This window comes from Petaurus breviceps, unplaced genomic scaffold, assembly GCF_028583685.1.
Source record: "Petaurus breviceps papuanus isolate PSGF00001 unplaced genomic scaffold, PetGlider_PUasm1.0 90418, whole genome shotgun sequence".
NCBI lineage: Eukaryota > Metazoa > Chordata > Mammalia > Diprotodontia > Petauridae > Petaurus > Petaurus breviceps.
In genome coordinates, this window is record NW_027187246.1 from 2,737,840 (window position 1) to 2,765,803 (window position 27,964).

General features: G+C 35.8%; 1 protein-coding gene across 2 annotated transcripts in view; it reads left to right on the forward strand.

Annotated features, from left to right (window-relative positions):
- Positions 1–27,964, forward strand: part of PXDN (peroxidasin) — a 142,539-nt gene that overhangs the window by 71,592 nt on the left and 42,983 nt on the right. The window contains exons 4-10 of one of the 2 annotated variants that reach the window (XM_069108689.1): positions 5,325–5,396; positions 13,895–13,966; positions 14,540–14,611; positions 18,307–18,476; positions 22,380–22,497; positions 25,048–25,217; positions 27,233–27,505. In XM_069108689.1, coding sequence (XP_068964790.1) covers positions 5,325–5,396; positions 13,895–13,966; positions 14,540–14,611; positions 18,307–18,476; positions 22,380–22,497; positions 25,048–25,217; positions 27,233–27,505 — 947 coding nt within the window. The remainder of the gene's footprint in view (positions 1–5,324; positions 5,397–13,894; positions 13,967–14,539; positions 14,612–18,306; positions 18,477–22,379; positions 22,498–25,047; positions 25,218–27,232; positions 27,506–27,964) is intronic. The other variant, XM_069108690.1, reaches the window with a different exon arrangement.

The following is a 27,964-nucleotide window of genomic DNA, read 5'->3' on the forward strand; positions in this document are numbered from 1 at the left end:
TTATCATTATCTTAGTCTCTCATATCCTGGAAGTAGCATGACAATAAGGCTTTTGTTCTCTAGGTGCCAGAAAGTCATAAGGAAAAGTCAGTTAACTCCTTTCATATGCAGTCACGTTACAAAGGATGCTCTCAGTGCTGGCTTCAAGGCCAAAGCCAAAGCCTTTATGGTCGATGGTCAAGGACATTTGCGTAGGAGCCAACCACCTAAGAATCAAATATTTTGGCTTTCAATAACTAAAGTCTCGGTGTAGAGCCTATTGGTCTCAGAACTCAAATAATGTAACCCATGTCAAAAGACCCAAGCAAAGAGCAAGCTTAACAAAAAGCTGCATCTCAAAGGGCCTTCTATAGGGCACATAGCCTGAGTCCTGAATCAGGCCTCTTTGGCTCCCCACAGGAATATTTTAATAACTGAAATGAATTTAACTTTTTCTTCAGGTTACTTTATTTGGGCAGGAAGAACAAAAGTGCTGCTCACTTGATAGCACTGGAATTCTAAATGCCATAGATTTAGAAACATTAGATGAGAATATTCCATGCTGTGGACAATGTAAGTAAATAATGCATTTGAAAAATAAAAATTCACCTGAGTTATGAACCTACTTCATACAAAGCAAAAATGGTTTGAATCATTAAAGTTCAGGATACAAGTATGTTTTTCAACCAGATCAGTTTTCATGGAACATTTTTTCAAAGTAGGGAAGACCTTTATTGAGGATTTTTACTTGTCCTGTTTTGATTAAAAAGAGTAGAGCAGAATAATATATCATCTTTTTAAAAAAATTTTTAAAGAAAGCATGAAATGATTATATCATACATATTTATTCCCCTTTGAAATTTATAAACTCCTATAGATTTGCCTTAGAAATAATGCTTATACTAGGATTATTGTCCACAAGTAAAGAGGAGAGGACTGGTTCCTTTAGTTCTCATAGAATGACCTTAATCTTTATTGATGTCTTGATTGACAGTATATTCACCACTACCATCATCGTCAATATCATCCAAGAGATAGCAGAACATAGTCTATATCGAGAGATGGTTTCTGGGTCAGGGAAGTCTCTAGATTTCAGTCTTGCCTCTCACACAAACTCAGACGTACTGGCTCTGTGACTCAGAGCAAGTTACCTAATCCCTTGGTAGCCCTGGCAACTCTCTAATCCTTGATTAAATGAAGTGATATATGTAAAAAGTGCTTTGTGAACTATGATTATCACTATTGTTATTAATTATCATTAAATTTGTATGGATTTTAACATAGCTTCTGATGGGAATGAGTAGAAGAAGAGATGGAGGAAGAGGAGGGAAAGAAACAAGAGAAGGAAGAAGAGGAAAAAGAGTAGGAGGAGAACTTATTACGAGTTCATGTATTAGTAGTGTCAAACTTAAATAGAAAGAGATCTAATTATACCCTATAGAGAAGTAAGGAGGAGGGGAATAAGAGAAAGGGAGGGGCTGATAGAAGGGAGGGTGGATTGGGGGAGGCTGTGGTCAGAAGCAAAACACTTGAGGAGAGACATAGTAAAAGGTGAGTGGGAAAAAAGGAGAATAGAGGGACATAAGGTGAATAGGATGAACTCATCCCCAAATGGAAGAGGATAACAGAATGGATTGCATGATTTAGACATAAAGCGTGATACCATAAGCAAATTAAGGGAGCATGGAATAGTTTACCCTGTCAGTTCTATAGATGAGGGAAGGATTTATGACCAAGCAAGTGATAGAGAGTATCACATGATGCAAAATGAATAATTTTGATTACATTAAATTAAAAAGGTTTTACACAAACAAAACCACTGCAGACAAGATTGGAAGGAAAGCAGAAAACTGGGGAAAAAATGTTTTTACATTATTTCATTGATAAAGGCCTCATTTCTCAAATATATGGAAAACTGACTCAAATTCATCTGAATAAAATTCATTCCCCAAGTGATAAATGGTCAAAGGATATGAACTGCTAGTTTTCAGATGAAGATATCAAAGCTATCTATAGTCATATGAAAAAATGCTCTAACTCACCATTGATAAGAGAAGTGTAAATTAAAGCAACTCATTAAAACCTCACACCTATCAGATTGTTTAATCTGACAGAAAAGGAAAATAACAGATGTTGGAGGGGATGTGGGAAAATTGGGACACTAATGCATTGTTGGTGGAGTTGTGAACTTATTTAGCCTTTTTGGAGAGCAATTTGGGACTATGGCCAAAGGGCTATAAAACTATGTATACCTTTTGATCCAGCAATACTGCTACTAGGTATGTATTCAAAAGAAATTTAAGGGAAAAAAAAAGACCTATGTGTTCAGAAATATTTATAGCAGCTCTTTGTGATGGCAAAAAATTGGAAATTGAAGACATGCCCATCAATTGGGCAATGGCTAAAAACGTTGTGGTATATGATTATGATGTAATACTACTATGCTATATGAATGAGCAATATATTTTCAGAAAAACCTGGGAAGACTGATGCAAAAAATAACTTAGCTTTTCTCAGCAATTCATTTATCTTACATAATTCTGAAGGATTCATGATAAAAATGCTATCTACCTACAAAGAAAGAATTGATGGAGTCTGAATGCAGATTAAAGCTTACTTTTTAAAAACTTTCTTATTTTTTTATTATATTTTCTTTTTTTCTGTGTTTGCTTTTGCAACCTGACTAATATGGACATATGTTTTGCATCATTGTACGTATATAACCTATATCAATCATTGCTTGCCTTATCAAATAAACAGTGTAGAAGAGGGCAGGGAAGGGGAAGAGAATTTGAAACTCAAAATTTTAAAATACAAATGTAAAAAAAAAATTGTTTTTACATGTAATTTGGAAAAATTTCTTTTGAAATGTCACAAAAACCCCAAATCCCAAAAAACAATCCCAGAAATTAACACGATCGTGATTGCATTGCATTTTATTCCATTGAACATTTTCCAATAACATTTTAATCAGACTCAATTGCTGAGTCTGATATATCTTCTATACACCAATGAAATCACAGAGGTGGTATTTTTAAAAAACAAAAGACATAAGAAGTGCTTTCCTCAAAACAACTCTTAACCTAGGTAGAAACTACAAAATAAATCTTAGGAAACCTATGTTCCAAAAAGTGTTGTCCAGATTAAGCCCTCTATTATGAATAGGACCATCCAAATCTGGACATTACCTTTCCAGTGCCATTTCGCCATGTCAATTAGTTGCTAGCATTGGGCCTATTAAAATTCAGAGTTACTAGATATAATATATAGGTGTTGTTATGAAGTTTTTTGGTGGGATTAAATTTTATTTGCTGTGCCTAGTACTCAAAAAGATAATTCTATTTGAAGACTAAGTATTGCAAATGATTCTAGTAAATAAAAAGATTTAACATGGACTAAAAGTGATATAGCTGTCACCGGTGAAACATGATTATGTGTCTCTGAATATGAAATTCTCTATGTTTTGTTTAAAAATAAATGTGTTCATTTGATGTTTTTATATTACATAGTAGCTTTAGTTCTTCAGGGTCCTAATTATAAAGGAGACATTGACCCAGGGAAATCCTTGTACACAATTCTGCAGACTTATGATATAACATGTCAAATTCTCTGATTTTTCACTTAGACCCCCTCCCCGCCATTGATATTTATTCCTTATAACTTTCATTCCCTCTCTTTAAAGGTGTTTTAGAGAAAAAGTAGAGAAAAACAAATATAATGTAGGTTTGATTTTGACCCAGTCAAAAATTTATAGTCTAATATAGATATTCTAGGGACATTTTTTTCTTCCTCCTAGGAAGTTTAGCTTAATTTTATTTTGAAGATTTATCATTTTAAATTACAATGAATTAAAATTAATTTTATTTTAAAACAATTTTTTTGTGTACGTTCTTTAATAATTGGAGACAGTCATAAGACCACAGATTTAGAATTAGAAGGAAAACATAGTGGTAATTGAGTCTACACCCTCATTTATCAGGTGAGAAAGCTGAAGCCCAGAAATAGTAAGTGATTTGTTCAGTCACAAAGTAGTATCTAAGGTAGGATTTGAACCCAGGTTTTTCTGATTCTAGGTCTTTCACTTTACTCATTATACAAAACAGATAAACCAATAATCCTAGTATTCCTCAGGACTTTCTTCAATTCAAGCAACTGGGGAAAAATACATAATTGAAAATGAAATAAAACACAACAAGCAAAATTGAAAACAGAGCTAAAACAAACAAACAAAAAAAACCTTGCTTCATCTCTAAGAGAGAAATTCAAATGAGTTCCTAGGACTTGTGGAACTGTCCCAGTAGGGATTAGGGACCTATGGTTGACTAGAGCTCACTTCTGCAATCTCTGGTAAAAAAACAAATGTTTCTGGTGAAAATTCCTCCATGGGTAGCCTGTAGCCCATTTCCTCAGTGGATACTCTGCATTGGCTATTCTTAAATTTCTTAAATAACGGATTCCTAACCCTAGTATTGTAAAACCTAATGATTCAACAAAAATTAAGGATCTAATGGTTGCAAATTTCTGCTAAAACTTTTAGAGAGATTTGTCTGTATTGCCCTATTTTTCCAAAAGGCCTAACAGAAATTTGCAACCATTAGATCCTTAATTTTTGTTGAATCATTTAGGTTTTATAATACCAGGGCTAGGAATTCCTTATTTAAGATATTCCTATAAAATAAATCTAACCTTGACGTTAATGTCATTTAATTAGAAATGAGCATGCAGACTTGACAATTTCTAGGTTTTCAAGATTTCCTCAGCCCCTAGACCAGGTTACTTTCCCTGGTATTTTTGTATGGTGCTCATTTAATTTTGAAGGGAGTCTAGTGCTGGTAATTCAAGGCACTATTTTGAACTCTTACATAATTGATTTACCAGTATTTATTCATGAATACTTGCAAGATGGCAGTGTCAGGAACATAACCATATGGTATATTTGCATTTTTATGACTATTTTTTGTTTGTTTTTGTTTATGTGGGGAATAAGTTTTGTCAGTTGGTTTAGAGCTTTCAGATCGGGTATTAAAAACCATTAGGGGGACATAGAATTGACCAGTCTGACCAGCCGTAGCCCATGGGGAAGGTTTGATTTCCAGGAAGTCATGTTAAGTTTTTTCTCCCTTCCCTTTCCCTCCCCTCTGGGCATGTTTAGTCTTTATCTCTAGATGTTTTTCTTCTAGAAAGAGGGGAGGGAGGGAGGGAGTGACTGGCTGCAAGCATCACATTTGTTTCCCTCATTCAGTCGTTCATATTAAAACTGTCTTTATGTGTCAACTTAATTCTTCTTTTTCCACCTTGTCAGGTCTTGTGTGTGTACTAATATTCCCCAATGTTTCTTGTTTCAGCTATTTATACAAGAATGAAATCCAGTCAATTGACAGGCAAGCATTTAAGGGACTTGCCTCTCTAGAGCAACTGTAAGTGCCATCCTTCTTTCCCATGCTCTACCTTTAGTCATATCATCTACTTGGTTGCCTTTCAATGGGGAAAGTGTGTGGCTTTGACTCATGTCTGTGCTTTGCATGCTGTATGTATATGCTCAGTGGGACATGAATTAAATAGACTTTTTGTTATATACATGTATGTAAAGTAGCAAAAATGCACCAATATCATTTGTTGCTTTTCTGCTGTGTCTACACATTTGTAATTTCCTTTCCCAATTCCTTTGTAATTTCCTGTAATTCTTGGGAAGTTGGGTTGGTGTGGGGGTGTGTATAGGGATAGGGTGGGGAAGGAGGAGAGAGATAAACAAATCTTATTATAGTAAATGTATTCACATGGAATGGGAGATACAAAACCTTTCATTGATGTGCTCTTTCTACATCAGTTCTCATGGAGCCCATGTGAAGATGAGCTGAGCTCTTTTGGCCTTTTCTAGAAGGCCATATGTGCTTTGGGTCAGTGATGAAGAACATTATCTTCATTACTTTGAGTCAATGAAGAAATTCCTTGGTCCCTGGACTAGTAGCTGGGACAAGGGAAATGCGTCAAAAGAGTGTGAGTCAGAGGAAGAGTTGTCACTCAGATTTTAAATGGAGAATCAATGTGCATTTTTGCTCTCTCCTTGTCTGCCAAGTGTGGGAGAGTTCTTTTTGACTCTCTTTGGATTTTCCCTCATCAGAGCCAAGTGGATTGCTCAGTGACCAATTCCCTTTTGATGCAACACCCCTCTGCTGTTGCTGTCACTGATCCCAAGGGATCACTACATCCCTCTAAAATATTATTTGAAAATTCTGAGTTCTTTAGGGCTGAATCCAAGAACACAAGACTCATGAAAAGTGGCCAAGGCTACTTAAACTCAGTTACACACAGGCTCTATGGGATACCACCTAGTGAGAGGGCATTGAGAATAGGGAGAGTGAGAGGTTTCATGTTGACCCCATTACATACAGTATGTATATATTGAGTGGTGTTGAAAGATATTTTATAATTTTTAACTTTCATCTGAAAACATGGGTCTATTGTTATTGAGTAGTATTATATGAGATTATTTACTGAGTATGTTATTATGAATTGATTTCATTTTGAAAAAATCTTTTGATCTACCATTTGTTCACTGAAGTTACTAAATTGTGACTCTTTAGAGACTCAGTTCCCCCAGATAAAGTTAAAGGGAATTGCCGGCTGTATTTGCAGATAGTGCCACTGAAGAAAAGGGATTTTTTTGTAAAACAGCTCAACATCTTTATGTTTTAATTTGTAGAAAAAAACCCATAAACTTTTTGTATCAGGTAGACTTATTTGGATGCAACCAGTTATTTAACACATATTTAATTTCCTGGACTAATTCTCATAAACATATTTTCAATGTTTTGTTGGATGTTCTTTTTATCATTACTACTTTGTAATGAATTTTGCCTTATAACACATAAATACAATTAACCAAAACGAATAATCACATTGGCCATAGTCTACCACCTCTTTGATGATGCTTTATCATTAGTCTTCTTAAATCTAGAGTTGTCATTGTGTTAAGCAGAATTTTGAAGTCTTTCTGTGTTATTTTCCTTTACATTGTTGTCATCAAGTAAATTGTTCTGGTTATGCATTTTCCATTTTTGTAGTATTTCATAAATATCTTCCCAACTTTTTCTGAATTCTCCATAGCCATTGATTTTCTTTTAGGTCCAAGAATCCATTAGGGTCCTGTACAATAATTTTTCAGCCTTTCCCCAATTAATGGGTACCCTCTTTCTTTCTAGTTTCTTGCTATTACAAAAAAATTGTTGCTATTATACTTTATTTTTTGGGGAGGGCAATTGGGGTTAAGTGACTTCCCCAAGGTCACACGGCTAGTTTTTGTGATAAGCGTCTAAGGCCAGATTTGAACTCAGGTCCTCCTGACTCCAGGGCCAGTGCTCTACTCACTGCACCACCTAGCTGTCCCTGCTATTATACTTTTCAAATCTTTTAATCATTTTTTGAAGCAGAAGACTACATTAATGAGAAACAGCTGTATGTTGTCATAACTAATCCCAAAGACATATATTTATTCATGGCAGACATATTGTCCAGTGCCTATATTAATGTACTATAAAATATTTTTGAGAAAAAGTTCATGGAATAATATATCTATTTGAAAGAATAAGTGCCTGCTATATTTAAGGTAGGGCACGAGGCACTGAAATAGAAAGTTTTGCTAAAGCCTGTTCCCTATCCCCAGGTAGTTTACAGTCTAGTAAGGGGCATCAAACACAAACAGTATCTCTACTACACAAAAACACATGAAGAGTACATTAGAACATTCAACAAAAACTTATGTGAGGTCTAAGAAGAAAGAGCATTTCTGACTTCCTAAACATTTGGTTTGGGCTTTATTAATTGTAGTACGGATAAAATTCTGGGTGAAGAACCAATTAGCCTATCTTCCAAAGGAATCAATATCAGGTTGCAAACCAAGATGGGAAGGAAACTTAGAGGTAGAATTGTGAGATCTGGAAGTGAACACACTAAAGGAATGGGGATGCCAAAGACAAAATCAGGTCTGCAAAAATTTAAATTATATTTTGATAATTGCATTCAGTATAATTTGTTTCCTTTGTAACCCCATTTATTTTATTTCATGCATTTAAAACATTATTCTGAGGGGTCAGTAGACTTAACAAATTGCCAAAGTGGTCCATGAGAAACAAAAAAAGCTTAGAACTCTACTTTAAAAGCCATGTGGGGGCCTAGCCAGAATGGAGAGGAAGAACACACAGGGGACAGGCACCTGGGGACTGGAGGTGGACATAGACAGGAGAGGATGGGTGATACTTGGGGGCCAGGAACAGACTTGAGGTATGTGATCACAGATGAATGGAAGATAGACATATGGAGACAGATACCTGGGGTCAGACATGAGTGCAGATGGGGCAGATGGAGCAGGGCAGAGGTCCATCTGTGCTTGAGGTCTCAAGCCAACGCCCCTATTTGGTGGCAGTGGGGGTGGCTCTCCATTTTTCTGCTTTCATTTGGAGATATTTTTTGTTAAGAGTTTTGGGTTTTAAAAAAAATTTTTGGTGTGTGGGGTTGTAGAAGAGACATCTCTGTGCTGGGCCCAGGGGCAGGAGTGGAGGCGGGGGGAGGGAGAGAGAGAGAGAGAGCACAGTATTTCACAGTAAAGTTAACATAGGTGGGGTTTTTTTTTGGGAAGGGGGGAGGTTTTTTGGGTTTTTTTTTTTTTTTGTCTTTTTGGAGCAGGGAAGGCAGCACAATTGGGGTTAAGTGATTTACCCATGGTCACTCAGCTGGTAAGTATCAGGTGTTTGAGGCCAGATTTGAACTTAGGTCCTCTAGTCACTGTGTCACCTAGATGCCCCTAGGGAATTCTTTTAGAGTTCTTTATGTAATAAAGTTGAATAAAGTGAATTTATTTAAAGTCAGAACTGTCTGTAATTGTTAGAGATGTGATTTGAATCCAGGTCTTTCACGATTTGTTGTGTCTAAAACTTGACTTTGAAATTCCTAAAAAGGTCATAGATTACAGTGGTAATGCAGATTTATTCTGAGACCATAAAAATTTTGCATGAATTCTAAGATGTTCTGATCAGAGAAAGATCTCTAACAAATGCCTTAATTTGATAATGGGAGAAACATAGTTAAAAATTTTTATTGATGTGTTTTTTAAAAAATATCATGTTTATTTCTAAATATATCTAATCCGTATACCTACCCAGTGGCTCATCCATTTTTGTAAAGATTTATAAATTAAGAGAAAATGAGCAAAACCAACTAACATGTTTCTGATAGTATGTGCAGGGCTAATTCCTATAATTTCTCACTTTTGTCATGAAGAGGAGGTACATTTTCTCAATGCTTTACCTGAGAGACTTATAGATTGTAATAATAGTAATGTCATTTTTATCATTTAGACATCACTTTAAGTTTATATCCTCACAACATGGGTGAGGAGGAGAGGTTGTATAAGTATGAGGTGAGAACTGTAGGTATTATCATTCCCATTTAAAAGCTAAGGAAATAGAGGCTGAGGAAAACAGATTTTAATGATGATTAGATATTTTATGAACTTTTAAATTAACCAGTGAAGATTTTTTCCCAGTTTTTGTATGGAAAAAGCCCATCACTATGTTTTGAATATTTGTTGTCTTTATTTGCCTTGTTTAAAGTGTAATTACTTCTCTTCTTGAACTCAGTGGTCCAGCCAATCTGGCCTTCCTGCTGTACCTTACACAAGAACATTGTCTCCCCTTCCTTGGCCTCCACTTCGGCACTCTGAAGTTCACTGCTTTTTGATCTTGTCACTTAGAATCTTTACTTTCTTTAAAACATGCTCAATTATCCCCTCCTAAATGAGTCCTATCCTCATCTCCTCAGCTGCTAGTGCCTTCTCCCTCTCCCCCTTGTATCAATTTTGTCTCTCTTTTATGTATCTTTTATTTGTACATGTCTCTCTTGGCTAAACTATAAGCTCCTTGAGGACAAGGACTCTTTTATTTTTGCCTTCGTGTTTCCAGAGTCTAGCAAAGTGTCTGACACAAAGTACTTACTAAATGCTTGTTTATTGATTGACTTGGTTTTTGAAGTGGCTAAATTCAAGGGCTATTAAATTGTGTTTTGAGAATTCATTCTTTTGGTAACTTATTTTGATTGCTAGTGAAATTGTCTCTCTGTTAACTATGGTAATTTATACTTTCTAAAGGGCAGTTAGGTCTTAAAGTAGATTGGAGTGTTGGGCCTGGAGTCAGGAAGACTCATTTTCCTGAGTTTAAATCTGGCCACAGATGCTTACTAGCCGTTGTAACCCTGAGCAAATCATTTAACCCTGTTTACCTCAATTTCCTTATTTATAAAATGGACTGGAGAAGGAAATGTCAAACTACCCCAGTATCTTTGCCAAGAAGACCCCAAATGGGGTCACAGAGTTAGGCATGACTGAAAATGACTGAATGACAACAACCTAAATTCTAATCCACCCTTCCCTCAGACCTTTAGTCATCGTAGGATCATACATAGATTTAGAACCAGAGTAACTTTAGATGTCATATAGTCTAATCCCCTTTATTTTACAGATGAGGAAACTGAGATTCAGAGATTAAGTGATTTGCCCAAGGTCACACAGGCTGAGTTGTCAGAGTGGGAATTCAAACCCAGATCCAGGGATTCTAAATTTCATGCCTGTATCACTGCATCATATGCCATTGTAGCCTCTCTTCTTCCATCTCTGTGTAAAATCAGTCCCTGACCTATATGGGGAGCAGGTTCAACTGTATTCCTTGTGTGTCCATATATGGGGAGTGAATGGGGAATTCAGAGACACAGTACGATGCCAGGTGACTGATGAAAGCCTATGATGGGATGGGGTGGGGGGTCAGTGCATCATAGGATTATAAAGAAGGTTATAAAACTTAAGATCTTAGGGCAGTAGAATCAATCCTACTTAACAAATAATTGACCACAAATCACAGGTGAGGATAAAGGAAGATTCAGAACAAAATAGGCTTTATTTATTCCATTGACATAAATGGTGATGTCAAAATCTGAATGTTTTAGGAGAAAGATAGTTGTGAACATGTTGAATGTTGAGATATAAGCTGGATATCTTGGTGGAGGCATTTAAGTGGCATCTGGAAATATGGGCTTGCAACTTGTGAGAAAACTCAGGGTTGGAATGATGGATCTTCAAAGTTATTACCAGTAGAGTGGGTGGATTGATTGAGAGAAGATATTTTTACTGTGTAATTATTCCTTCCACTCCAATACAATAAGCATTTATTAAGAGCCTACTATATGCTAGGCCCTGTGCTAAGTGCTGGAGATCCCATTAATAAAAAGAAACGTGGTCTCTGCCCTCGAGGAGTTTACAGTCTAATAGAGGGAGACAGCATAGAAAAGGAAGCAGGAAAGCTGGGAAGGATGGGGGGACAGGACACAAGAGGGTACCCGGAATGGGAGCATCTAGTTTCATGTAGTTGAAACCAGGCAGTGCAGCAGATACAAATGGGAGTGAGCCTTAAAGCTCGGTTTTTGCCCTCTATAAAGACTTTGGGAAGAGTATGGTACTGTCCCCTCCAGTCCTCCAGTTATAAGGGAGAGAATGCTGAGTAAGGCAGTCAGTCAAGATCCTATTTAATATCATGGTGATGAGGTTAGAGGTGATGAGCTTACCATCTTGTTCCTTGGAGTTGAAAACAACAGAACAGCAGCTACAGAGTGGAACTATAAACCAGTCATCATATTGCCACTATACACTATGTGCCCGTGATGACAAGGGCCCAGTTCAGTTCATTGGATCTGTGGCTACTAGAGGACATTTGATTCTTTATCAGAATTCTTAATCCATCATGATGTATTGCTGTTTTAGCAAAACCAATTTTATAATGAGAAATCAATTTGTCTAAAGTAGCATTTTTTCCTGAAAATTCAAAGAATCCATTCTTACTGACTTTGCTAATGATATGAATTCAGTGTGGAGAAAAATTTGATGTCTCAGGTATTGTAAAACTATTGTAAAAAATTTACATAAATATTTCATGATTTTTTGTTGTTTATTGAAAAATCCCTTTATTACCATATAGTTGATTTCTGCTTCCAAGAATAAAATGAGAAAATCTGACTCTTTATAGTTGAATAAACTTTTAGAAATTTTTATTATTTCATTGATATATTTTGTTTTTATTTAAATTCATTCCCAACTATGTCCCTTCTCTTACACAGTGAACCATCTATTATTATTGTTGTTATTTTTAAAAGACTTGTTCTCCTTATCTTTCTCAGGAAGTACAGGGATCATTCATGGACTTCATTCTATTTTCATTAATGTGGGAGCTTTTATCTGAATTGTTCATGTCCTTCATATGCAGCCTGGTGGTCCTCTACTCCCAGGGCTAATCATCTTAATGCTAAACTCAATGTAAACACTCCACTGGTATAACTTATTGTAACTCAGAACTCCTGAGCTCAAGGGAGCTGCCATCCTTAGCCTCCCTGGTAGCTGTCACATCTAGCTGAGCCATCCCTCATAATGATTAAAAGAGAGAATAAAAAAGCAAGCAAAACTAACCGTATCAGCCAGACCTTACATCAGGCATGATGCTCTGCACTTGTAGTTCCTTTTCTTCACAAAACAAGGAGGGAGAGGTGTATTTTCTTACCTTCTCTCTGGGACCAAGATGGGACATTAAAATGGCAAAGAATTCTTTTTCTTTTCTTTCTTTTTTTTCCATTTATATTATTGTAGTAATTGTGTATGTTCTGTTTTTTTTTAGTCTCCATAACTTCCTGTTTGTCCTCCCATGCTTCCCTGAATCTTTCATATTTGTTTTTATGGTACAGTAATATTTCATTCCATCCTTATACCACATTTAGAGTATATGTATTGTCCTTGAATTTCTTCATTTGCTACATCAAAGAGCATCTTTAAAGTATTCTCTATGATATGTACACAGTCCATAAGAATTGTTGGAAGGGACCTCAGAGGCCATCTAGTCTGACGTACTGCTGCCCAAGAGACCCCTCTGTAACATCCTCAACAAATCATCATTCAACCTTTGTTTAAAGATCTCAAGTGGGGGAAACCTACCACATCCTGAGGCACTATCAGATATTCTTCTTGTTCAAAATTTATTTATTTCCATTAATCCTAAATCTATTTTTTTTCAACTTTTATTTGTCTTTTTTTGTGTTGCCCTCTTGGGCTACAATCTAACCCTACTTTCACTTGCTATCCTTTTAGACCCTTGAAAACAGGTCACTTGTATCTCCTGCCTTCTCTATGCCAAAAAACCCCACTTTTTTCATCTGGTCCTTATGGGACATTATTGGGAGAACTCTGGATTCTCTCCATTTTACCAGTCTTTCCTTTAATGTAATGCCTAGGACTGAACTTAGTACCCTAGATGTGGCTGGAACAAGGCAAGGGAAAGAGAGGCTATTACTTCCTAATCTTGGATACTCTAGTTTTCTTAATGCAGCCAAATATATCATAACATTATTCCTTCCCATGAAAAATCAAGTATCTTTCTGAAATCAGCTAAACACTGAATTCAAACAAACAAGAATTTCCCACATATATTCAGTGGGCATGGTACCATCTTAGGGTCTGTGAAAACAGCCCTATCAGATTAATTGATCATGGCTCTAAATACTCTTTTTAAAAAATAGGAAATATAGTTAATAGATATGACAGCATTTGATGATAAAATTACCAGTCTGAAAAAAATGATTAGGTTTAACTAGTCCAATACTTTATTAATAAGATAATGTTGGTTTTATGCAAATTTGATCGTAATAAGTAAACATATAAACTCTAAATCTGTAAGTTAGTTTGAACTTTTCATTTTGATCTTCATATTTGAATGATCCTTTTAATTCTTATGACAATTATAGTTATAATCCCTTTTGCAATGGAAAATAATGGTTTTGAAGAAAGTTGTCAAAAATAAGTTTTGATGGTTTTTAATTTTTGCTTTTATAGATATCTGCACTTTAATCAGATTGAGACTTTGGACCCAGAATCATTCAACCATCTTCCTAAGCTTGAAAGGCTGTAAGTTTTTGTTTTTGTTTGTTTTTTACTCTAGCCCAGGGGTTACTGAGCTGAACTGATAGAAACCAGAAGGTCCATGAACTTGGGTGGGAAAAAAATGCATTTTTATTTTCACTACCTTTGGTTACATTGGTAAACCTGTGTATTTTGTTTTATACATTTAAAAACATTATTCTAGGAAATGTGTCGTGGACATTACACAAGAAAGGTTAAGATCCCCTGCCTAAGATAGTTATGATAAGAAGTTATCTTGGAATGATATCATCCTATTGATTAATTTTGCAGGTCACTAGGTCTTAAGTTTAAGTAGTATTCATTTTTAAAAGTTAAAATACATTTTCTCATAGTAGTATCATTTTAAAAATTAATGTTATTGACACTGGGCTACAAATTAATGCTGTTTACCTCACAATTATTGAGTAGTTTCTACAAACCAATGGTGACCTAGAATAATGGTAACAAATTTAAATGAAGCAGAAAATAGTCACTTAAATCTCCTGAAGACAAACTTCTCACCGTTCATATATAGCATGCATACATTATACTGATTAATTATATTCTTTCATTTAACAGATTTTTACATAACAATAGAATTGCTCACTTAGTTCCTGGAACATTTAGTCACTTGAATTCCATGAAGAGATTGTAAGTAAATTAATTTTTAAAGTCTTTTTAAAATTTTAATTTTTTTTGCTTTTTGGAGGGCAATTGGGGTTAAGCCCAAGGTCACACAGCTAGTTTTTGTGTTAAGTGTCTGAGGCCGGATTTGAACTCAGGTCCTCCTGACTCCAGTGCCAGTGCTCTATTCACTGCACCGCCTAGCTGCCCCATAAATAATTTTTTTTAATCTAAGTTTCAGTAAAGTTAAGTTCTACATTTATGATAAGCTAATTCACAGCTCCTATTTCTGTAATGTGGTAGGGTACGTAATTGTTTTTTCTTATAACAACTTAAAAGCACGTAAATGTTATCTTCTTGATTTATTTATTTTTTTACAGATGAGGAGAATGATACTCAGGTTTGAATGACTTATCTAATGTCACTGGGCTGCTAAATAGTAGAACTAGGAATGAATAGTTTCAAAGTTTTCCACTTCCAATTTCAGTTTCTTGACTATGATATGATATTGATACATAGGGGCTTATATCAATTGGAAAATCTGTTCTAAAAGATACAAACAATGTAAATGTTTTCTCTTTTTTGGTGGGTAAAACTATTGGCTACAAAATATAAGCATTTATATTGCGTAAATCTTGGTAGATTTTGCAAAAATTAGTGGAGAATATGTTTAAGCTCATATTTAAATTCTCCTAATTGCTTTTAAACACAATATGCTGTATTAATTCCTCATAGGCTAAGAAGAAATAGCCTCTATTATGCCAGTTCCAATTTTTTGTCTCTAGGCATGAACACTTAGCTAAACCATTTAAACTTACTTAAATATACCCTTTCTTCAAAGACTGCCAGAGTAAGAGCATTTATCCTCACAACTGCAGTTTTCTTTCAATTAGAAATTTATTGTTCAGTATTTTATGTCTTTATTAAGGAACAGATATATTCCTTTTGATAGATATTAAGCACAATGATCCCCATTCTTAATCATCATTTGATTATTCCTGAATATGTTAATGTTTGTCAATCAACAAAACAATTTATTGAATGCCTACTTTCTGAGTTGTGGTAGGCACAGTGCTGAAGATAAGAAGGAATATAGAATAAATTTCCTATTTTCATGGAATTTACTTTCTTGTTGAAGAGAAAAGATTTATACATCTAAGTAAAACTAAAAGCTTAGTGTATTATAGAATAAGTGACAAATGAAGAGGAGCCAATGTGGGTTCATGTAAGCAAAGTTGTGATGGGTTTGCCTCATTTTCTTTCTTGATTAAGATAGTGAGTTTGGGAAAACCACTGTAGATGTGTCTATATTTTGGCAAAGAACTTGACCAAGACTGTCATAATTCTTGTGGAGGTGTTTGGGCAAGGTGCTATAGGTAGATTCATAGTGGAATGATTTTGTGGTAAGTGGGTTGATTTATGTCTGCCTGGAGTGAAGTGTTTCCGGGTGTTGTCCCAGCTACATTCTCAATCCTGGTTTATTTGTCATTGTCATCAGTGTTGGAAGAGGCATGGATACATGCTGAGTTTTTCAGATTCAAACTCTTCAGGAAACTGATAGGGGTGGGCAACATTGTTATTGGATGACAGAATCAGGATGCAGAAAGACCTTCACAGCTTGAATTCATGGTAAAGTGCAACAAGATGAAAATTAATTGTGTAAAATCCTGCACTTGGGTTCAGCAAATCAGATGCACAAATGCAATTTGAGGGAAATAGAACTTAGATAATATTTCAACATGTAATGAATATGATGCAGCTGCTCAAAAAAAAAACCCCAGTGGAATCTTAGTCTGATTTAAAAGAAATGTACTATCTGGATAGAGGGGAATGACAACCTGCTTTGAGACTGAGAGTGTTAGAATGAATAAATGAATGAATAACAAAACATTTATTAAATTCTGTGTGCAAAGCAATGTGTTAAGTGCTGGAAATAAAAAATCAAGATAATGTCTGTACTTGGGGATTTGGCACATATAGAAAATTTCAGTTGCAAAACAGATGGCAAAGTCCAGTGGTTCTTAGGGTGTAGTAGAAGGCCTATGGTAAAGTAGCTTCTTTTATGTCATTTCCAGTAATAAAACCATGCCTGTTCTTAATGTTTGACCATTTGAACAGTGCAAAGGAATTTGATAGCAGAAACTTTGTTTTTTCCAGTCTGCTGAGGAGAGTGCAGTGTGGGGTACCTGTAGAGGCAGCTAACAAGTTGCTTTTTTACTATGGTCATTCCTCTGGACACTGGCCATGAGAGTTGGGCTTGTAGCTGAGTTGATTATCTGGAGGATGCTGCTATCCCTCAGGATATTGAGCTTATCTGCCAATGGGGGACAGTTGGTTGGTGGTTGGTATTTGTGATGGTGGTGATGAAACCCTTCTCTACAAGGTTGTTCCTTTCAGTCATTGCTGTATAGTCAAGGCTTGAGGCAGGACCATTTGCCTGGGGATGGAAGTTTCTAGAACTCTGACTCTGGGTCTTGGGCTATCTACACCTAGTATGAGGACAGGTGGGAGTTGTGTAGTAGTTGTGCTTTAACCTGTCTGACACATGCTACCTCTCTCCCTCAAGATTCTTTTCTTCTTCCAGGAGGAGGGTGCATTCAATTCTCTTCTAGCTGTAGACTTGTGATCATGTAGCCTAGGATCTATTTTCCTATAATTTTGTATACCATATTTATGAGGGGATATGAACATGCTGGAGTGCATCCAGAAGAGAATGATTAAGGATGGTAAGGGGAGACCAGCATGGTATTTTAGAATGAACTCCAGCTCTGTGTTCACATGATATGTGTTCAAATCCCACCTCTGATGGGTACTGCCTGTGTTACTTTGAGTAAGTCATTTAACCTCTTTTTTTTTAAGCAATCAGGGTTAAGTAACTTGCTCAAGGTTACACGGCCAGTTATTTCTGGGTGTGGTGCTGAGTGTCTGAGCCCGGGATTTGATCTCCAGGTCATCCCAACACTGGAGCCGGTGCTCTTACTCGCTGTGCTAGCTGGCCGCCCCTATTTAACCTCTTTAAGACCTCAGTTTCCTTATCTGTAAAATGAGGGGCTTGGATATTGATTGCCTCTAAGATTTCTGGAAATTTCTTGACTATGAGATTCACCCAAAGCCATCATGACTATTGGTTCAGAATTTACCCTGAAGAAGACTGATGGGAATATGATAGCTTTCTTCCAAATGTACAACTTTATAGGAAATTCATTTGAATTAAACTTACCTGGTTTTACCCCTGAAAGGACTTAAGGAAAATGAGCAGAAGCTTCAGAAGTAGATTTCAGTCCAGCATAAGGAAGAATATTCTTATAATTCAAGTTGTCTGAATATGGGATGGAATTCCTCATTAATTAGTGAGTTTCCTCAACACTAGAATTGTTGAAGTTGAAACATAGGATGATCACTTTTCAGGAATGATACAAATGGGCTTTGTATTTCATTTAGTTCAGGTGTTTGGGCTAGATGAATTTGAAAGGACCTTTTCATTATAGTATTTGTGGGTTCTGTGGTTCTCTGTATTAGATTGCAAGCCTTTTCAGGAGGGACCATTACATAGTATGTGTCATGCACGTCCATCTAGCATAGGGTTTTGTGCACAGCAGATAATTAGCAGTATTTTTGATCGGATTAGATTTGTGTTTTGGACCCTAACACCCTTGTCTGTCAATCTTAGCTATATTTATTTATTTCTAATTTATCACTGGTTATTTCTTCTTTGTTCAAAGGCGATTGGATTCAAATGCTCTCCATTGTGACTGTGAAATCCTGTGGTTGGCGGACCTGTTAAAGACATATGCAGAGTCTGGAAATGCCCAGGCGGCTGCCACCTGTGAGTATCCCAGGAGAATCCAAGGGAGATCTGTGGCTACTATAACACCAGAAGAACTGAATTGTGGTGAGTTTTTCCTTGGCACAATTCCAGTTCAGTTTGTCTAAAGTGCTAGCACTGAAATGAGCCCTCTCAGGTTCCCAGATTGGATTTCTGATTGTGTTTTGGTTTTTCCAAAGATGCATGTGAAACTATCATTTCTTAAATAGGTACAAGTCTCTATGCAGCAGCTAATTAGCACTTGGCCTAAAAATTATTTTTAAATAAATTTTAGAAAATTACTAAGGAATTGCTATTTTGTATTTCCTCGGTGTCATTTTTTAATAATATAACTTTTGGTTTTTCTTTTCATTTTCTGAAACATAACTGATTTTTATTGAGAGAAGCTTCCCTTGATATCTCATACTGTCCATCACAGTGGACATTACTGTAACCATTTCCTTATCTTACTTATATCTTCTCTATGTAAGGATCAGGATTTTAGGAGGAGAAATGAACTTTTTGGAACTAATAAAAAAATGGCCAGTAGCAAATGCAGAAAAGATTTGGTTATCTATCCAGAGACAGTGGTATAATTAAATAGGTATAATATAAGCTGGTACATCATATGATCATAGGATTTAAAGATGAAGGGACTTTAAGGGAACATCTATTCTCAACCTCTTATCTGATAGATGAAACTAGAGAAGGGGAATCACTTGCCCAAGGTCACATAGTGAGTAGCATAATGGGGATTTAACTGAGGCCTTCTGAATCTATCACTCTAAGCAACTGTTTTATGAGTTTGCATTTTTGAGGAGAGTTTATACTATTTCCCAGTCCCATTCATTAGCTGCCATGAATCTTTTTGCCTATAGATGAGTAGGTGCTGTCAGTCTCTAGTCTGTTTCTTTCCTGGCTTCAAATTGAATCTAGCGCTTAGTTCTTAAGTTTCATTATGTTGACCCATGTGTGATTATCTGGAGAGGACCAGATAGAAAACTGAAATTTGAGACTGGGGGAAAATGAAAGTTTACATTTATCAACTGCTCAGTGTATTATGGGGGAAATTACAAAAGAAGAGAGATAAGAAGAGAACCTTTTAAGGTATGGTTTTTTTTCTTCCTTAACTGGTATTAAATGTGTATTTTGTGATAGAAATATGTTCCATTCTCTCGGTATTGTTAGTCTTCTCCATTTCATATGTCATTTATGAGTGAGATCTTAATATCTGTCATACCTGGTTCCTGAGGTCTTTTCCCTTACTCAGTAACTATTATAAATTGATTATAGAGATAATGTGGTTCAATTGTATTAGGTGCAGGGAGCTATTCCCTGAAGGAACTTATGGTCCACCAAGAGAATATAGCATAGCAATAACTTATGTGGTCTTTCAGGTTTGCAAAACTCTTTCCTCAAAACACAGTGACATAGGTAGTTCAGGTGCTAGTGTCCTGAATTGACTGGTGAGGAAACTGTGTCATTTATCAGTGCTTAAGTAAATTACCTATTATCACATAGCTAATAATAAGTGCTTAAGACAGGTTTTGAATTCAGGTTTTCTGACTCCTGGTTCAATATTACTATACTACTTTGCCTCTCATGCATAAAGAAAAGCAAATAGAAGGTAATTTGAAGAGGTGAAGAACATTAACAACTGGTGGCAGTAGAACTTTCCAGAAGGGCTTCCTTGGTAACTTAGTTACTAAAGAAATGACATTATAATTTTTTTACAACCTTATACACACACGTGTGTGTATACATATATGTATATACATACATATGTATATATGTATTTGTGTGTGCATTTCTTTAAAAAACAAACAAAAAACCTCTAGATTATCCAATAGAAGTTCACAGTTTCCTATACAATGTTTTTTATTTTGTTATTTGTATATTGAAATATTTGTATTTGGAGGACTCACATTATAATAGGGAATGATAATACAAATAAGTTTCACCTGCCAAGGAAATGGAGTTCCCATGACCCTTACAGTTCTACAAAAATTAAACAAACAAACAAGAAACAAAAAGAAAATGACTGGAAAATATTGCCAAATTACTCAACTCTGGTCATATTTAGCAAAAATAAAAAGGTAAGTACATTGGTTTGTTTTGATACCTGAGGATGACATAAAGATATTTATTTTTAATTTTTCTTCCTTTTATTCATGTACTCTAGATATCCCCATGAAGTATATTGATAAAACCATGCTTGAACTTCTGTAACTGAGAAAATTGAATCACTATCTAGCCTGACAAATGCTGTTGCCAAAATTTATTGCATGTCCAAAAGGATAAATAATGTTGGTACTGTGGTACAGTGGCTTTACCACTAGATTTAGAGTCTGAAGTCCTGGGTTCAAACTTTGGCTCTAATGATTACTAAACCACATGTCCTTGGTCAAGTCACTTCTCTCTGGGCCTCATTTTCATCCCTTTTATAATGAGGGGTTGGATTGGACCATGTCTAAGTTTCTTCCTAGCTTTAAATTCAATGATCTTATAAGAAAATACAGGCAGAACCTATTAAATTTATCCTACCCCTGGTGCTATAGATTTTGGTATAGCTGATGCCTAATTTCAGTTTTGTTCATTTTGTTTTCCTTTAGTTTCTGTTGATGTGGTTTTTGTCATACACATACTTATTTATTGTCTATACACATGTATATAGGTGTGAGTTCATACATTTGTATGTGTACATGTACATATATGTAAGTAAATTCCTCAGAGATTACTCTGGGAGAAACAGCAAAAGAGTAAGTGAGAGAGAAGATAAGAAAACAGAACTTCTTAAAATGATTCCTAAGGAGACCTATATCACCTGGTTGGAAGAGGAATATGTCAAAGATAGCAGAGTAAGAGCACAATGGAGAGAGACTCTAGTTGTGAGTTGGTTGGAAATAAATCAGAAGTCTGTGGCCACCAACTTTGTGTTTGTAGTTTCATGAATTTGTGATTTCATTAAGGTAATTTATGTTTAATTTTTTTTAGCATTCGAATTTGACTTGTGCCATACTCATCCAGATAAGGCACATGCACTTTGTTATATGTAACTTTTATTTACTTACTTAAGAATATCTGTGTAAAACCAGAGATGGAATGTCTCTAATTAATGAAACATCTGTTTTCAACTTCTTCTTTTGTAGATGAGGAAACTAAAGGGAAATGGCTTGTCCAAGGTCACGTAGGTAGTGAGTAGCAGAATGGAGATTTGAATTCAGGTCTTCTGAATCCATCACTGTAACTAGGCAAAGAGCTGTTTATGAGTTTGGATTTTTGGGAAGAGTTTGTGCTATTTCCCTTTCCCATTCATAAGATGCCCTGACTCTTTTTGTCTAGAGGAATACAAGTGGTTGGATCTGATTAAAAAGCTATGGAGTATGATGTGAACAAAATAAAACAGAAGTGGTGTCTTTCATGATTTATTGGGTCTTCACCTGTGCAATGGAGATGATATTCAAGTCTACCTATTGGACAGGATTTTTGTTAGCAAACCTTCATATGACATAAAGGACTATATAAATATGAAAGAAAAAAACATAAATTGGGTTTAACCCTGCTGGCTGGTTAACAGAGAATGTCTGTCTATCTAGGGCAGTATAACTGTGGTCTTATGCTGGTTTCCCCCCTTTCACTTGTTTTAGTTTTTTTGGTTACGCATTCCCAGGTCTGCTGCTTGGAAAATCAGCCTCAAAGTATGAGGCCTACCATAGGGATGTGATAGCTATTTGACATTTCCTTTACAAACCTCCTTGGCTATATCAATCTTAGAGACAAGTCTTACTAAGCAGTTTTCAATTCATTTGTAACATTCAAGATACAAACTAGCCTTCTATGCAGAGAACCATTTGTAGAGTTTCATAAAAATATTTACCATAGTGCATTTGTCACATTCTTTTAAAAAAATGATGAAAGTAAAATATCTTCATTTATTTTTACTTGACAATTTTAAAACAAGTACTATTTCCCTTTCATTTCTTGATGCAGAAAGGCCAAGGATTACATCAGAGCCTCAGGATGTGGATGTGACCTCTGGGAATACAGTCTATTTCACTTGCAGGGCTGAAGGCAATCCCAAACCAGAAATAATTTGGCTTCGAAACAAGTAAGTTGGAAGAAGAAAAATCACTCGACTGGAGTACAGTAGATACCTCATGTTTTTGCATGTGGTATAATCACCACCCACCATATTTACTGAGTTTTTAAAACCTACATTTCTTTTTTCATTGAAAGAAGAAAAACAGGAGCTATATTTTCCCCGTCTCTTCCCTGCTTTTCTCATGGGCTTTGAGACTACACACAGAGATTCATGGGAGCTTTAAAAAAATCTTCAACCAGATTAACAATTATACTTTGATCTAAGTTAGAGTACAGACATTTTCTCCTGAATACTTCTTTTTTTTCAAATAATGGAACATATTCCGCTTCATTAGAATGTGAGCCATTGAGGGCTCCGTCCTTTTGTTTTTCATTGCATACACAATATTTAGCACAGTGCCTGATAAACAGTAAACTTGTAGTAGATACTTGTTATTTGACTGACTTTGACTAGGTATACAATGCTGTCAAGGTCAAACAGCAAGAAGAGCTAGTCATTCTTTTTAACTTTGTCCAGATTAAATTACTTCTCCCTCCTGTCCTCTCAGTTTCTCCTTTTCTTCTTTTTTAGGGCTTCTATTTACTCTTTGTGGTCTTTAAGTCTAAATGGTTTAGGGGAAGTGGCTCCAGACAGCAGTAAACTGTGGTAATTACCCCCAGCAAACTTAGCTGGATGAGGGGTGATTTCTTTGTACAGATTTCAGGTTATCCTCTAGGGAGAAATTTGAGTAACCAGCTGGGATTGTAGTGGTTTTTGCATGCATCTTTCCCTGAACTAAATATAGTTAAGCTCTAAACATGATTCTTGAAAAGTTTTCCTTTAATCCTAAGTAGGGAAACACAACCTTTTGAATTCTCATTTTTGGGTCTACAACACACTCACAATGATATATTCATACAAAGCCTACTGTTGTCATTTTTTTGTAGCTACTGACTATGTAGGGAGATTTATTTAAATCGGCACAATCCTTCAAGGAATTTTTAATCTCAGATAACACCAGTGTATATGGACATATAGATGACACAAAGAAAACCAAATAAAGCAGTGAAACAATTACATTAAGTAATATTAAGTGATTATATCACAAACGTGTTGGATAAATGCATCTTATTAATGGAGAGTGAAGGGATATTAGGATTCCCATGCATGGAATCTGATATAGCTGCCATTTCTCCCATCAACCAATAAGGCTTCCTAGAGGTTAAGAAATTTCAGGATTTGCTGATTAAGGGACAGAGGGAGCTTTGGCAGATTGATGGAGAGAAGACAGTTTATTCATGGTTACTAGCTTTAGAGAAGGTTTGGAGGCAGGAATAGGATAACCAGAGAAAACAGGTGTTAAAGATGGTTCTTTCACCCCTATTTAATGTGAGAAATTTTATGTTAAGTATGTTGGAGGAATTTTTTTCCCTGCTGGGATTTTTAATCATAATTTTGTAATGTAAAGTTAGCACTTAAAAAAAATTCATCTAATTTTCCCTTCCAGCAAAATATTCCTGTATTTGTCCCCAAAATACTTTTTGCCTGTTTAGGTCTTGATAATCTAGTAAAGATAGTAGTTTGGGTTTTTTTTTTCCTCATTTCTATGATTTGAGTATGTTGGCTTTTTTTGAAGTGTTCAAACATTTACCTCTTGCTGCAGATCATGATCTTGTTAAAATTCCTAATGATTTCTGTCTCTGTATACTAAACAATGAGAGAATCTAAAGCAGATTCACACCAGAAAGGAAGATAAACTGTGAGGTGAGCAAGGCCATGTGGCAATATGTGTTAGCCCCTCTGTCCCTGGATGGCTAACTTCACTCATGTCCAAGTGAAGCTGGAATGTGTAAAGACAGTTGAATGTGGCAGGATTCCAGTTAGAGATTATAATTGTCTAAAGTAATCTTCAAAGTCATGTGAAGGATAAAGCTGTTAAGTGCCCTGGGAACAACATATGTAGACAGAAGAGGTGTTTAGGTTAGTGTGGGGATAGTAGCAATTTGTTGTCTATCATAAAAATGTGACAGTGGAGGGGAGTTAAGCACAGGGAAACTTTTTTGTTTCAATATGATTGTTTTTCATTCTGTTTGTTTGTAAATATAGTTTTGCTTTAAACTTTGAGTCAATCATACCCCAGAAAAGATTCTGCCTCTTTAAACCATCTCTCGGTTGCATTTATTATTGTTTCTAGGTCTCTGTCCACTTTAAAATCTTTAAGCCTATAGTTCAATTCTATTCATCAAATATTTATTATGCACCTACTACAAGGCATTGTACCAAGACAAAAATGAAGCACTTTCCCTGCAAGAAGCTTATATTCTAGCCAAAAAACTACAGAGGTAAGCATACCAGCTCCTTCCTAGGGACTGCCTGTCACATAAAACTACCCAAGAACAGGTATCCTTCCCTGAGAGTTGATGAGGGCATTAGGATCTGACTGCACCTTGGGATTTGTGCAGGTCAGAATCTCATTTCCCAGTGTATTCCTGAGTGTCTTTCTTTGTGATTAGAGGCATCTCCTCTGCTTGTGTGCTTAAAAAACATGTTTAGACCTCTAGATTTCTATCTTTACAGTAACGAGCTGAGTATGAAAACAGATTCCCGTTTAAACTTGTTAGATGATGGAACTCTGATGATTCAGAACACTCAGGAGACAGACCAAGGAATTTACCAGTGTATGGCAAAAAATGTAGCAGGAGAAGTGAAAACTCAGGAAGTCACCCTCAGATACTTTGGTTCTCCAGGTAAGCTGATATCAGCTAAGGAAATTTTTTTTTTTTTGCTTTTTGGAGGGGAGAAGGTAGGGCAGTTGGGGTTAAGTGACTTGCCCAAGGTCACATGGCTAGTAAGTGTTAAGTATCTGAGGCCGAATTTGAACTTCGGTCCTCCTGATTCCAGGGCCTGTGTTCTATTCACTGTGCCACCTGGCTGCCCCAAAATTTTTTCTTTTTTAACCAGGGCCTCACTCTTTCCAGCCTCTAGGATTATTTTTAGTCCATATTAGCAGCACAATATTGAGTAGGCTACCTGGGAAATTAAAAACCAGTGGACTAGTTTGATCTGCTATATTACATGGTCCATGTCCACCTTGGGCAATCAGCTGTGTAATGTTGGATCTTGGTCACAACAATGAATGTAGAGGACTACCACCAATCACAGGATGATCCATATTATTGAAGGGGTTCTTAGGTTCTTCATCATTACTTGGGCAGGCGGGGAAGGGGAGGGAACTAGATCAAGGTATATAGTATGCATTCTTGATGGTGCGTTAGTATTGTCATCTTTACCTATAAAAAGTTTAGTGGCAATGATAGCAATGATAATCTATGGCATTTCAGTTGAAAGTTGAGCCATTTGAATATTATGCTCCTGAAGCAAAACTCTTCATATATTCAACTCATTACCTGCTAATATGTGTTCCTTAGCACAAAAAATCTTAAGTTAATCAGTTAGTTTTGGGGCAAGATGATTTAAATTGTCTTAAAAGTAACTATTTGGGTTGTTTAGGGGCAACTGCCATTGCTTGACATAGGTATTGGTATAAGAAGAAGAATAGTAAGAGTTACACTATTTCTATGCTTTTAACCATCTGGAAGACTAAAGCACAAGTAATATATTGTGAAAGAAAAAGAGGTTCTTTAGCATTACTGTTTATGACAATGGAAAATTGGAAACCATTTGAGTCACAACTGTAATAATACCTCACATTTACATAGTACTTTAATATGTTCTTTAAAGAGCTTTGTATATGTGCGTGTATTATATTTACATGCATACATACATATACATATATATATATGATTTCATCTGCACAACAACCCTGTGAAGTTAGGCTATTATTATTCCCATTTATCAGTAGAGGAAAATGAGGCTGAGGCAAATTAAATTAAATGAGTTGCCCAGTGCCACAAGGCTAGTAAGTGTCCGAGACAAGATTCAAACTCAGGTCTTGAAGACTCAAGTCCAATCCATAAATGCCAAAGACTAGAGAACTGACTAAACAGACTATGAAGTATGATTCCACATGATGGGATACTGCAGAGATACTAAAGTGAATAAATTGGTGTGGAATAATGTAAAATAGAAAAAATACAACACATGTTAGTATGAAAATCCCAGTTGTGTTGTTGTTCAGTTGTTTCAGTTGTGTCTAGCTCTTTGAGACCCAGTATAGTGGGGGTTTGTTTGTTGTTGTTGTTTTTGCAAAGATTCTGGAGTGGTTTGTTATGCCTTCTTCAGTGGTTTAAGGTACAGTTAAGTGACTTGCCCAGGGTCACACAGCTAGTGAGTGTCTGAGGTAGAATTAGGCTCCTTTAAAGTTGCACATTTATCTAAACTTTGGAAAAAATCTGACAAGAATCGAACAGTGTAAAATGGATTGCTAAATTTGTTTTTCTTTCTGAAAACCTGATTAAGTTTCTGCCTGCTACCCCAAGGAAAATAGAAGAATAGTAAAATGATTGAAACCTTAAAAGATCAGTCCTGTAAGATCATATCAATATTTGAAGCTCAGACCTCATAAACTACATTCCTCAAAGCTAAAATGACACTTTTGAAAAAAGTCTTTTGTTTCAAATATATTTTTCTTTTGTATTTGACACCCTTTGAGTATTATCCATTGCAAAGGTAGATGGAGTTGGCACCAAATAGAATATTTCTTTCTATTCAGATGTTTAGACAAAGCAGGGTATTATGTTGGTGGAAATGGTTTCAAGGCTTTAATTTCTTTCTTTCTCTCTCTTTCTTTTTCTTGGAATAGCCAGACCCAGTTTTGTCATTCAGCCACAGAACACAGAGGTGTTGGTTGGAGAAAGTGTCACTTTGGAATGTAGTGCCACTGGCCACCCACAACCTCAAATTACCTGGACAAAAGGGGACAGGACACCATTGCCAACTGATCCACGTGTTAACATTACTCCTTCTGGTGGTCTTTACATAGAAAAAGTAATACAGGAAGATAGTGGGGAATATATATGTTTTGCAACCAACAGTATAGATAGCATCCATGCAACAGCTCACATCATTGTGCAAGGTAAGTGTCATCAAAAATGAAAGAAGAAATGTTTTGTTTGCAAATAATGGGATTTTATACCTGGAATAGATCATAATGGTTATCTGATATAGTCCATTCTCTTCCCTCTTTATATTTAGGTAAGAAAATTGAGGCCCACCAAGGTTAAGTAGCTTGCAGGTCACACTGACAGGTCCAGGGCTAAATCAAACCCAGGTCTCTAGATTGCCATTTTGGTCCTTTGATTACTCTGGCTCCTTTCTAAACTTCTTTTTGCATATTCATATATGTTAATTTTTTAAAACATATAATGTTAGCAAAATACTTAATTTTCTCTTTTAAAGAAAATGTCAGTAAATGGTAATAAATAGTCCCTCTATGACTTTCATATCCCAGCGGTTATGGGTAAATAAATATCTCTTTGGTGATATGATACACATCTTTCAAGCCTCAACTCAAATGTAATCTGAATTATCACCA